The sequence below is a fragment of the Protomyctophum bolini genome (genome assembly GCF_963924005.1).
Source record: "Protomyctophum bolini genome assembly, chromosome: 21".
NCBI lineage: Eukaryota > Metazoa > Chordata > Actinopteri > Myctophiformes > Myctophidae > Protomyctophum > Protomyctophum bolini.
In genome coordinates this window covers 11,305,091-11,315,517 of record NC_137882.1, presented here as the reverse complement: position 1 = coordinate 11,315,517, position 10,427 = coordinate 11,305,091, and the positions used below count along the sequence as shown (strand labels likewise).

General features: G+C 42.8%; 1 protein-coding gene across 1 annotated transcript; it reads right to left on the bottom strand.

Annotated features, from left to right (window-relative positions):
* Positions 1-425: 425 nt before the first annotated feature.
* On the bottom strand, positions 426-9,658 carry gdap1 (ganglioside induced differentiation associated protein 1; the record flags this gene model as incomplete). The annotated part of the gene is made up of 6 exons (XM_080793467.1): positions 426-944; positions 2,527-2,641; positions 3,153-3,247; positions 3,796-3,969; positions 7,414-7,606; positions 9,503-9,658. 6 exons carry the CDS (start codon positions 9,656-9,658, stop codon positions 592-594), a joined length of 1,086 nt encoding a protein of 361 aa, XP_080649593.1. The 3' UTR covers positions 426-591.
* Between the last annotated feature and the right edge of the window lie 769 nt (positions 9,659-10,427).

The window sequence follows — 10,427 nt, the reverse complement described above, 5'->3', positions numbered from 1 at the left end:
ATGATGTAGCCTAAAGGGGATTGAAACAGCTCATGGGTTCATTCAGACCAAATATTGGGACAATCTCTATCAAACAATATCATCAATCATGCCACACAAGTACAGGTGCAGTAATAGTGGAGGGCCATAACAATTACATGAAAAGCTTTGACATAAGATTTAGTATAGCTTTGATTTATTACTGAACAGATGCACAGCGCTGGCAGACTTGTAGGCAAACAAAGCATTATGGCATTGGTTATAAGTTATATTTGCTGTATTATTGGAATAGCATCCCATATACAATTTGTGCATGGGATTCTATCCATAACATGCAAATAAGACATTGAGATGCATAGGTACATTACTGAGCAAAATGAGACTTAATAGAAGATGACTAAAAGTGCTTTTTTGTGCAACCCAGCATCACAGTAAAGACAGTTTTCACTGTGATAATACGTAAATGTAAATGTTTCAGTTACTTAAGTGATCATGTCAGGTTATACAAACTTATATATTGTAACTCTCTCTCCCTCATACAGTATGTATCTCTCTTTGGCCGATCGCTAACGCGTCCAACGCAACCTGTTGTGTCCTCACAACAACACTACCTCAGCTAGTGAAGATCATCCTCTTCTTCAGGTAGAGGAAGGCGAGGTACGTGGCCCCTCCGAGGACGCCGATCAACAGGGTCGTGCCGAAGATGGTCGGCGCGTTCTTCCTGGCCACGCGGAGCGCCACGGGCAGGACGGCCGAGATCAGGATGTTGTTGACGTGGCCCAGCACCCTGCGGAAGGCCGGCCGCTCCACCACGCGCTCGTAGTACGTCTCCAGGTTGCCGCGGAGGCCGTCGCCCCAGCAGCGGCGGGAGAGGCCGAGGAACTTGAGGCGGTGCAAGGTGACGGCGAGAGACACGTCGGCCATGCTGAAGAAGTCACCGCACAGCCAGGCCTGACTGCCCTCCTCTGCAGGAAGACCGCCGGAACACAGGAAGAACTGATTCAATGGGATTATACAATTGGATCTTTTTCTACCGCAAGAACTACAGTACGTGAAACGTATTTGACAGGTTCTGGATTTGTTTCCAATCCATATCCACTCGAAGTGGATTTGTTTCCATGTGCTACCCTTCTCGGTGTCGGACAAGGTTCTCAGAACCTCATTTGGGCCATGCTCTGGAGGTAGTACTAACCAAGGTTCTGGGAACTCAGAACTCAGAATGTATACTTGATATACAAAATGCTTGTAGATCTGCTATTTTTTTATTAATTGTTTAATGACATACTGACAGGGGAGTCCTGTCCTTCAGGTGGTTCTTGTTATAGTGGAAACTTAAATAAAAACTAAATAACATCACAGAACGTCACAGGTTCTAGGACCAGAAGGTTTGAGTTTATAGAAGGTTCTGTTTCATTGTAGTTGAAAAGAGCCAATTGTCAAAACACAGCTCAGAACAACAGGTCACACCGCACTTTTAATCTACCTATGACGGCAGATTCTGCCAATTTCAATGGGAATTTTTGGCAGAAATCCGCTCCATTCCCATTGAAATGCACTGCAGACTCCAGCCTCATAGGTAGAATAGAAGTGCGGTGTGACCGTGCCCTTATTCTGTTTTTGAAAATCCCCTTTTGGACGCTTAATTGTTGCAAATTTGCATCAAACCACTTAAGGGGTTAATGCAGCCTAGGTGGTGGTGACAGCCACTAATGCCTGTTGTTGTAGATTCAGCAAGAAGCACATTGTTGCCATCTAGTGCTCATTTGTAAAAGTTTTACACCCATGCAACAAACCAAGGTATATAAAAAATAATTATACAGACCAGCTGGTTGCTTGGTTGCGGATATATAGAAAAAGATGACGTTTGAATCACGAATTAGCGGTCAATTAGAGCTAATTATGTATGTCACGTTTTTGCATCATGTGGTAACGGAGAAACACAACTTTCTCTACAATATATTGTTCTGTCTGATAATGATTGCTGATGACGAAAGACAGGGATAACCATGCTAGGCTGCTACTGATTGCTTGAGCACAATCAGCAAACAAGCATAATATAAAGCATAATATATGCATCAATGCAGTGAAACACATCCAAAAATAAAGAAAAATATAGATAAATACCGTATTCAACTAAAGCGACTTTCTAAAATATGGTGAAAGTGAATATTCAAGCACAGTGATTTTATTAGGCTGTATTTAAAATACTGCAATGCCCTGTTTCAGTTTACAACAATCTCCACTTAATCTAGCATCAGATTTTTTTTTATTATGAATTAATAGCAACAACTAGAAAAAGTGCCCTTCTGGGCACAGGTCTCCACCAGGAGGATAGGAATGTTTAGGAGTACTATAAACATGTTTTTTGTTTGTTTGTTTGTTCCAATCTTTGCCAATCAGGATGGCATATGGTGCAGATCCGTGTTGATCACATGACACACACACGGACACACACAGGGCAAAACATACTCTCTCCCCATGCCTTCGGCCTGGTGGAGACAATAAGCCTATACTACTACTAGCCATAATGCTAAGTGGCTGACTAACCTGGTGTCTCCTCCACTCTCCTCTGAAGCTCTGTCTCCACCTGATCCATCACACCCTCCAGCTCATCCAGCAGCTTCTTCAGGAACTTCATGTTGTCATGGTCAAACAGCTTGGACTGAAGGAACATGATGTCACATGTATGTTAAAAGTATGTTACTTTAACCTCTTTTGGTTGTCTACTTTAATGTCTCGCTCTAAAGTGAACACTTGTGTACACTATGATGTAATGTAATCTGATGTTTGAAATACAAATTATTTTCAGAATTGTATTTGTCTGCTGCAGTCTGTTGCCATGTGTGTGCTGAATGATGGGTAAGCTATTAGAGAGCTATTAGCGAACTACACATATGAATACACAACCTTTTTTGTGGGGAGCAGTAAACCATAAATGGCCATAATTTATTTGCTCATGTCAACAGACTGAAATAATGTGCTCTTTCTTTCAGATTTACTTTCCCTCTGCCCAGCACTGCACACAGGACTTCAAAGAGAGCCGGTCTTGGAGGGAGTGCGAGACACTGAGTCACTCATGGCAAACAACGGTTCTGCCTGGACAGCTATTTTTTATGAAGAATCAAAAGGTAAACATTGCACTTCACACTCCATTGACTTGAACGATGACTTACTTTCAAACGCCTCTGTTTTGCTATGTAAGCATCTTTGAGCTCCGGGTTCTCCGCTGCCAGTCTCTTAAGCTCAGATTCTGTGCTTCCAATCTGTGCTGTCACATACAAAACACAAGATTGAATCAATAAACTATTATTTAGTGTTAAAGTTTGTTTCTGTAGAGATTACTTATTTAATATCAAGTCGGTTATGATTCTCAGTAAAAATCTGAATTCTACTAGAGTACAAGAATGTCTGTTGTATTGTTGGACATGTGAAAATACACAAGACTGGGTGCAATAACAGCATGGCTTCACATGGAACTCTGACTTAACCTAATGTGTCCAGTGTGAGCCAGTCACAGCCCGATTCAACCGACATTCACTTCCTTATAGGCGGCTCATGCCCAGACTTGGGACAATGGGGTTCTACATTAGTCTACTGTTGTGCACAAGAAATTGGGTTTGCAATTTTTTTCCCAGACAGATAGACCAAGCCGTAACAAATCACACTTGTGTGAAGTGAGGGGCACTCTTATCATCATACATCATCACATTCAAGACACACATAAGACACACAAAGCTGGTCATAGGAGCGCCCCTCAAAAAAAAAAACACCTTGAGCCTTTATATGCTGTAGTGTATTTCTACACATGCATCTTACAGCGTATGCGCGTGGTGGCGTAGGCCGGTATGTGGGAGTCCACTGTGATCTCTGGGTGGAGGATGCAGCCGTGGGTGTAGGCGTCCATCTGCAGCGAGTCCAGCAGCTCTCTGTAGTGCTGCACCCGGGCGTAGTACATACTACCCTCGTCGGGGATCAACTTAGGAGTGTCGTCTGGAGAAACCCGAGGCATGGGAAAGAACCAGAGGGAACAACATGGTGTCGGTTTAGTTTCCCTACAGCCTTGCCGCAACAAGGCTTTCTTTCTTGACAAAGGAGCGGACCCGAGGTGACCTCGTAAATGCTACAGGAATCAGCAAGACTGGCCAATGGAAGATGTGTTTAATGGTCTTAATCTGCTGTTTCTTAACGTGCGCGATGGTCCGGGGACTAACAACGGTTCAAATGGACCCATCAGTCTGTAACTCCGGGAGTGTACAATTGGTTATCTCTGGGGTCAACAATCTGCACTGTAAAATTTACAGTGTCACTTAACTCTGAGAGTGCACAAATGGAACCAAATGGGCTATTAAAATATAGCAGATATACTGTACAAGCTCACATCGTGTCACTTCATGCCGCACTGTGAGCTTGTATACACCTGCTATGTTTGTCCCTGGCAAAAACATTTTCAGATGAGGGTTCACGGCCAAATACATCAATTTAGGGGTCCTTGACATGAAAATGTTTGAGTGGTCACCAATCACCATAACAGTAAATGTTCTGTCACAGTCACACACTGCTTCTCAGCAGCGTAAAGAGTCAATCTTACCGGAATCTCTCTCCTCTTTATCCAACTGGGAGGCTGCCTCTCAGAACATTCAGTGGCTACCGTGTGGATCAATGAAAACCGAGGGAAATTAAAAAATAAATTAAAAATAAATTAAATGTTGAAAAATGTAAAATAAACGACATGGAAGCAATGCACATTAAATACACAAAACAATGCACAGACATTACACAGGGGTGCTTGAAAGTTTGTGAACCCTTTAAAATTGTCTATATTTCTGCATAAATATGACCTAAAACATCATTAGATTGTCACACAAGTCCTAAAAGGTTCTCTGGGAATTATGTTATGTTCATGTTGTAGTTTTCATGGTTATGTTCACGTCTTCCCCAGCTGTATGTAATGTGTAATCATCCCTTATGCGGATATTAGTCTTGTTCCCCTGCCAGTCCTTGTCGGGTCATTGTTTGGTGTCGCATCTGTATTCCCTTTGTAGGTTTACCTGCTACTGTTCAGCCCCATTTTGCCAGTAGCCTATCTGCCTTGTCAAACCAACTGTTTGTGTGATTGAAAATCCATCACCTTCAAATTAACTGCTAATCCTAGGGTTCACAAACTTCCAATTGTGCGTGCGTGCCTGCGTGGTGGAAGAAACAATATAAAACATAAGAAAATAAATAACTACTAAATAACTGTGTGGAGTTTGCAGGTTCTCCCCGTGTCCCCTAGGGTAGGTACCCTCACAAAAAACATGCAGTAATCCTGGTCACTAAACTACCTCCCCCTGGCCAGCCGGGGCGCCTGATGGAGGGGAAAGGAACTGGTTGGAATAACGTGTTCCTTTCACGCGCTACTGTAGCGTGAGGAGGGGGGTGTTAATTGACAAGGCACAATTTGTGCTGAACAATGAAAGGATGACATAACACCAAAAACCCGTTTTCCTGCTGAGTACAGGTTATGACAAAACCCAGACCGGACAATTTGTCACGCTATCTGAAGTGACCACAAGGTTGACTTTTTGACCAAATGCTGACCCTAACAGGGAGACCCTCTGCCACATGGCACATGCAACTAGCGCAAACACCAACAGACATGCACGCTGAGTGTGGACATTTGTGTGCATTGTGTGTGTGTGTGTGTGTATGTGCGTGTGTGTGTGTGCGCGACGCGCGCATCTGCAGTGTTAGCACTCAGAGGAGTGTAAGAGTGTAAGGCGAGATGGTCAACGGAGATAAGAATGAATAATGACCACAGGATGTTTTCCCCGTGTGGTAAAAACTGTTAATGAAGAACTGCTAACTGTTTTCTTTAAGTCAGCAGCTTAAGAACCAGTTTAAACCAGTTTTGGGAAAGACAGAAAATTAAGAGTCAGCCACCCTTTCCAATATAATGATGGTGTCAACTAAGACACGAGGCTCTTGTTTTGCGATAGCTCTGGAGAGTGGTCGCACCAACCCCAACTAGCCCATGCGCATGCAGTGGGTCCGAACAGGATAGCCGCCTATGAATGCTCTTTCACGGCGATAGCTCTAAGGAGCAGGTCGCCACATCACCGGCTGGCTAAGCTTTTACTCGGATGGCTCTTTTCTAGCGAAGCTCTGCGAGCAGATCGAATCAACGCACGGCTGGCCCGAGTACATGCAGTCGATTGCGCTTTTACGCAGTAGCTCTCCGGAGAGGCCACTCCAACCGGCAGGCAGCACCCAGCTGGCCTACGCGCAGGACAACAGACAGGCAGCCGGCCTGAGGACAACCGCCTAGTCTAAACGGCGATTATAGGACTTAAGAGCAGTCCTTGTTAATATACCAGTTTAATGCGAGTTTTACTCTGAGACAGTGATGACTTGTTACACTTTAACTTAAGAAGAAAAGTAAATTCTCGCGCGCTGCATCTGGACCAAGTGAACTTTTCCTGGCAATGCAGAACGCTTGAGGACCGCCGTGGAAGGCTGATATTTACAATCAGGTGGGTCGGACTGATTGAACATCTAGCCTCAAAACGACATTTGGTTTGATAGGGACCTTAGGCGTATAATATAGTCTAGTTGTAAAGAAGAGCTCTCTTTATAGACTATGATACACTGAGGCCTTCATGCCACTCTACCCACCAAGCCTACACGCCCTCTCTCTCTTTGTGAGGCGTTACTCTCCTCCTCCTACCCTCTTTTCCATTCTTGTGCTGCTTACTGTAGCCTTCTTTAATCCATATGACGTGTTCGCTCATTGCTATGAGGTTTTTATGTCATTGTAACCAGTAATCGATATTAATAAACACTCCTTTTGATAGTACAATCTATTTTGTTGGAGCAGTTTATTTGGTTCATGATTTACTGTATATCTGAATGTTGCTTATGCAAAAGGGAATTCTATTACATTTCATTTATTCAAGCGGTCCAACAACTCACGTCCGACAGAGAGACGTTTTTGATGTGATGCGCTGAAATAGCTTGAATATTCCAGAGTCATTTTATTATGATTTTAGAGTATCATTGCTGATTAATCATATCGGATTAATCCACTATTTCACGGACTACACTACGTCCAACCAGGGAAACTCCCCCCTGTCAGGTGTAAAGGAGCAACTTGGACACTCAGGCATGAAGGAAGCATGAGTTCAAGTCCGTTGCTCTCCCCTTGTCCCCCATATATGGGGACTAGGTTGGTGGAGGGTGTGTAGAGCCCAGGATCACATTAGATGATTGACACAGGGGTGAAAAATGGGTTACGAAGTCGTGGGATAAAAAATATATTTAAAAAAAAAAGAAAAGAAATAACGATATAATGCCCTGTGAAGTTCACCCGGTCTAGTATTATACACTATTGAGTAAGAGTGTTTGGGTCTCAACAGGAGCTACTGTGTGAGGCTGTGAAGTTCCTATCAGACGCACCGTCTCTGAAGTTGTGCTCCAAGTAGTCCATGATCTGTGTGGGATCGCAGATGACGTTGTCATCGTGGGCCAGGACAGGAACCTCTCCGGCAGGATTCAGACGCATGAACCAAGGCTCGTTGTGTTCGCTCAGGGGCAAGCTCACGTCGTACTCCTCACAGCGCAAGCCTTTCTCCGCTATGGCAAGACGAACCTGCGATGCACAGTAAAATCCTCAGTGGCCCTATACATGATTATCTTTTGATTATCTATTGATTTTTACCAATGCTTTACCTTTTGTACACACCTGCATATGATGCTAACATTCTAAATATCCTGCTTTCACATACACTATCCGAGTATCTGTATACTGTACATGTACCATATTATACACATAAATATTTTTGTTTTATTAAACCTGTTTTCTATATACCTTCCTCAGTGTCCAGATCAACACTGGAAGAAGGAGCATTTTCAACTTTCCTGAATCCAAAATATTGTCAGGGCTCGAAATTAACTTTTTTACTTGGTAGCACTGGTGCTCCCAATTTCAAAATTAAGGAGCACCAGAAAAAAATTAGGAGCACCCACCAAAATCTAAGGAGCACTAATATGTAATCGATTTTTTACATTCATAAAAACAATAATATAACGTGTGGTTTACAAATAACATAAAATGACTAAAGTATAAAAATACATGCCAGAATTTAAAATGTAGTGTCCAGACTTTCTGTCCCTCATCCATCCATCTCTTCAAAGAGGCCGAGGCATCAAACATCTCCAGTTGAGGACCCTCTAGTCTACACTGATTCCGGCCAGTCACATCACCCGTTTTCTTTTTCTTTGTTTTGTGTTTTTCACCTTCATAGCCTATTTAGATCATATAATTAGAATTTCTAATATAAAATAATTTCTATGTAAAACATGGTATTTATAGCTATGCCTACTCACTATGCCTACCACTTCAGTGCTGGAAAATTACTCTAATGTTATACTTAAGTAAAAGTAGCAATACTGCTGCTATGTAGAAACCAGGTAGAAACACTTACAAGTCTGCTATTCTCTCTCCCTCCCTCTCTCGCATTCCCTACCTCTCTCTCATTCCCTCTCTCTCTCTCTTGCAAGCGCGCGAGCGCACACACACGCACACACACACACACACGCCGGTCCGCCTCCTCCTCTTTTACAAATTACAATCACAGAGTCCGTAGCGTACCGCTCCGGTCTTTTCTGAATCGCTGCCTTGAAATAATGTACTTTCTGACACATAGTGAAGTTGCGAGCCGAGGCGCTCTGGAATGTGAGCGATGCAGCGCTCAACGTTGTCCCGTACCGTTGTGTCAAAGAGTAGTTAACTACACACGTTGGTTTGTTAGCATCAAGTGCTAGTGCAGCTAGCAGACAGGAGTCTGCAGTGGAGTTGGATAGAGCGGCTGCGGCTCAGAGCGCCCGTTTTTCGAGAATTGATCGTTGTAGCCAGGCGCACCACAGTAATTATTTGTAGTAGCACTGGTGCTCCCAAATATATTTTTAGGTCGCAAAGGTTAAAATTCAGGCGCATTTGCGACCAAAATGGTCGCTATTTCGAGCCCTGATTGTGATTCTCATCCATCCGAGGCATTTAAACAGGTATTGCCAGTCACCACTTGCATTGAATTTGGAACGGTTCTGGGTCTAAATTATAAGTATATTCTGTTCATGCTCAAAATATCCCCACAAACCACGCATCCACCCATCGTCTGTTTGCACTATCTCAGTTACTCATGTTAAACAACGATGATGTTGCTTTACAGCTTAAAAGTGTGTACAAAATGCAAGATTTGGTGAGCATTTCCAACACTATTGGTGTGTGGGGCCAAAGGACACTGGCGAAATGAAATGCTAATCTTGAGTAGCCTAGGCTAGACAGGCTAGGACAGCCAATTGTTAAACTCATTTTCTTGATAATATTTAGTCAAATGAGTTATAAAAAGGAAGACATGCATTAATGTTCTCTCGATTGCATAATGGTGATAAATTGAGTGTCTTTCGGTGCTTCTATAGTTCTAGCGTTCTACCCTTGAGAGGAGCTGTCCACTGACCATGGTGCTGAAACTGCGATAACGCTCACCTTCTGAGAATTGAAAGACTGCGTCCAGTGATACAGCGTCAACTTGGATTTTGGGGAGTTTGTGTTTTCCGTAAGCGTCCCGCTTTCTTGTGCGGCGTCTTTCTCTAAAAGAATTTCTTTCTCATCTTGAGATTCTGCACTGTTTTCGGCCGCCATTTTACCTGTCCGTCGGACCGTCGAACGAAACGCAGTCACACACTCAAAAACAATAACGTCATCGGCTTGATCAGACCCCCTCTAGAGGCTTGGAGCTGTTTAATATGCCTCTGCCTTTTGAGAACTATGTCTGTGGGGGAAATTCTGTATGTCAAATCGTTTTTAAAGCAAGTTATTTTGTATGAAAATGGCTTACACTGTATAGGCTTTTCAAAACAATCTTCTCTTTTCAAGACAGACCTAGTATACACACTCATTTGTACAAAAATGTGCAATTGGCAAAAACGACCAGCAGAGGTCATTGTTATCCATAATGTATTTTGACTGTGAGAAAAATAGTTTTGTTTGTATCATGGAAAAGGAACATAATTCTAAATTAGCTATAGGGCCTACTCGATCTGTATAAATAAATCATATTTTTCTTTACCAAGCAGGGATATGACTATGCAGACTATGCAGGTGTCACTCACAGACCAAGATGCTGTAGGCTATATTTTAAATAAATACAAATTAAATCAGCTTATCAGTTATACACAAATTATAAACATAATTCCTCAATCATACGTACAAAAACTGTGTATTTTTAAACACTGCAAGACAAGGCAATTATGCGCATTTTTTTCCAAACGTCCAAGCCACAGCCTACAAGTTAGCAACCATAATATTATGCGCTGTCATTTAATGTATGATTGATAGACCAACAGCGGTACATTATTCAGAGGGCCAAGTCCCAATTGGGGTCCAACAAAAAAGGCCTTGCCCTATACTC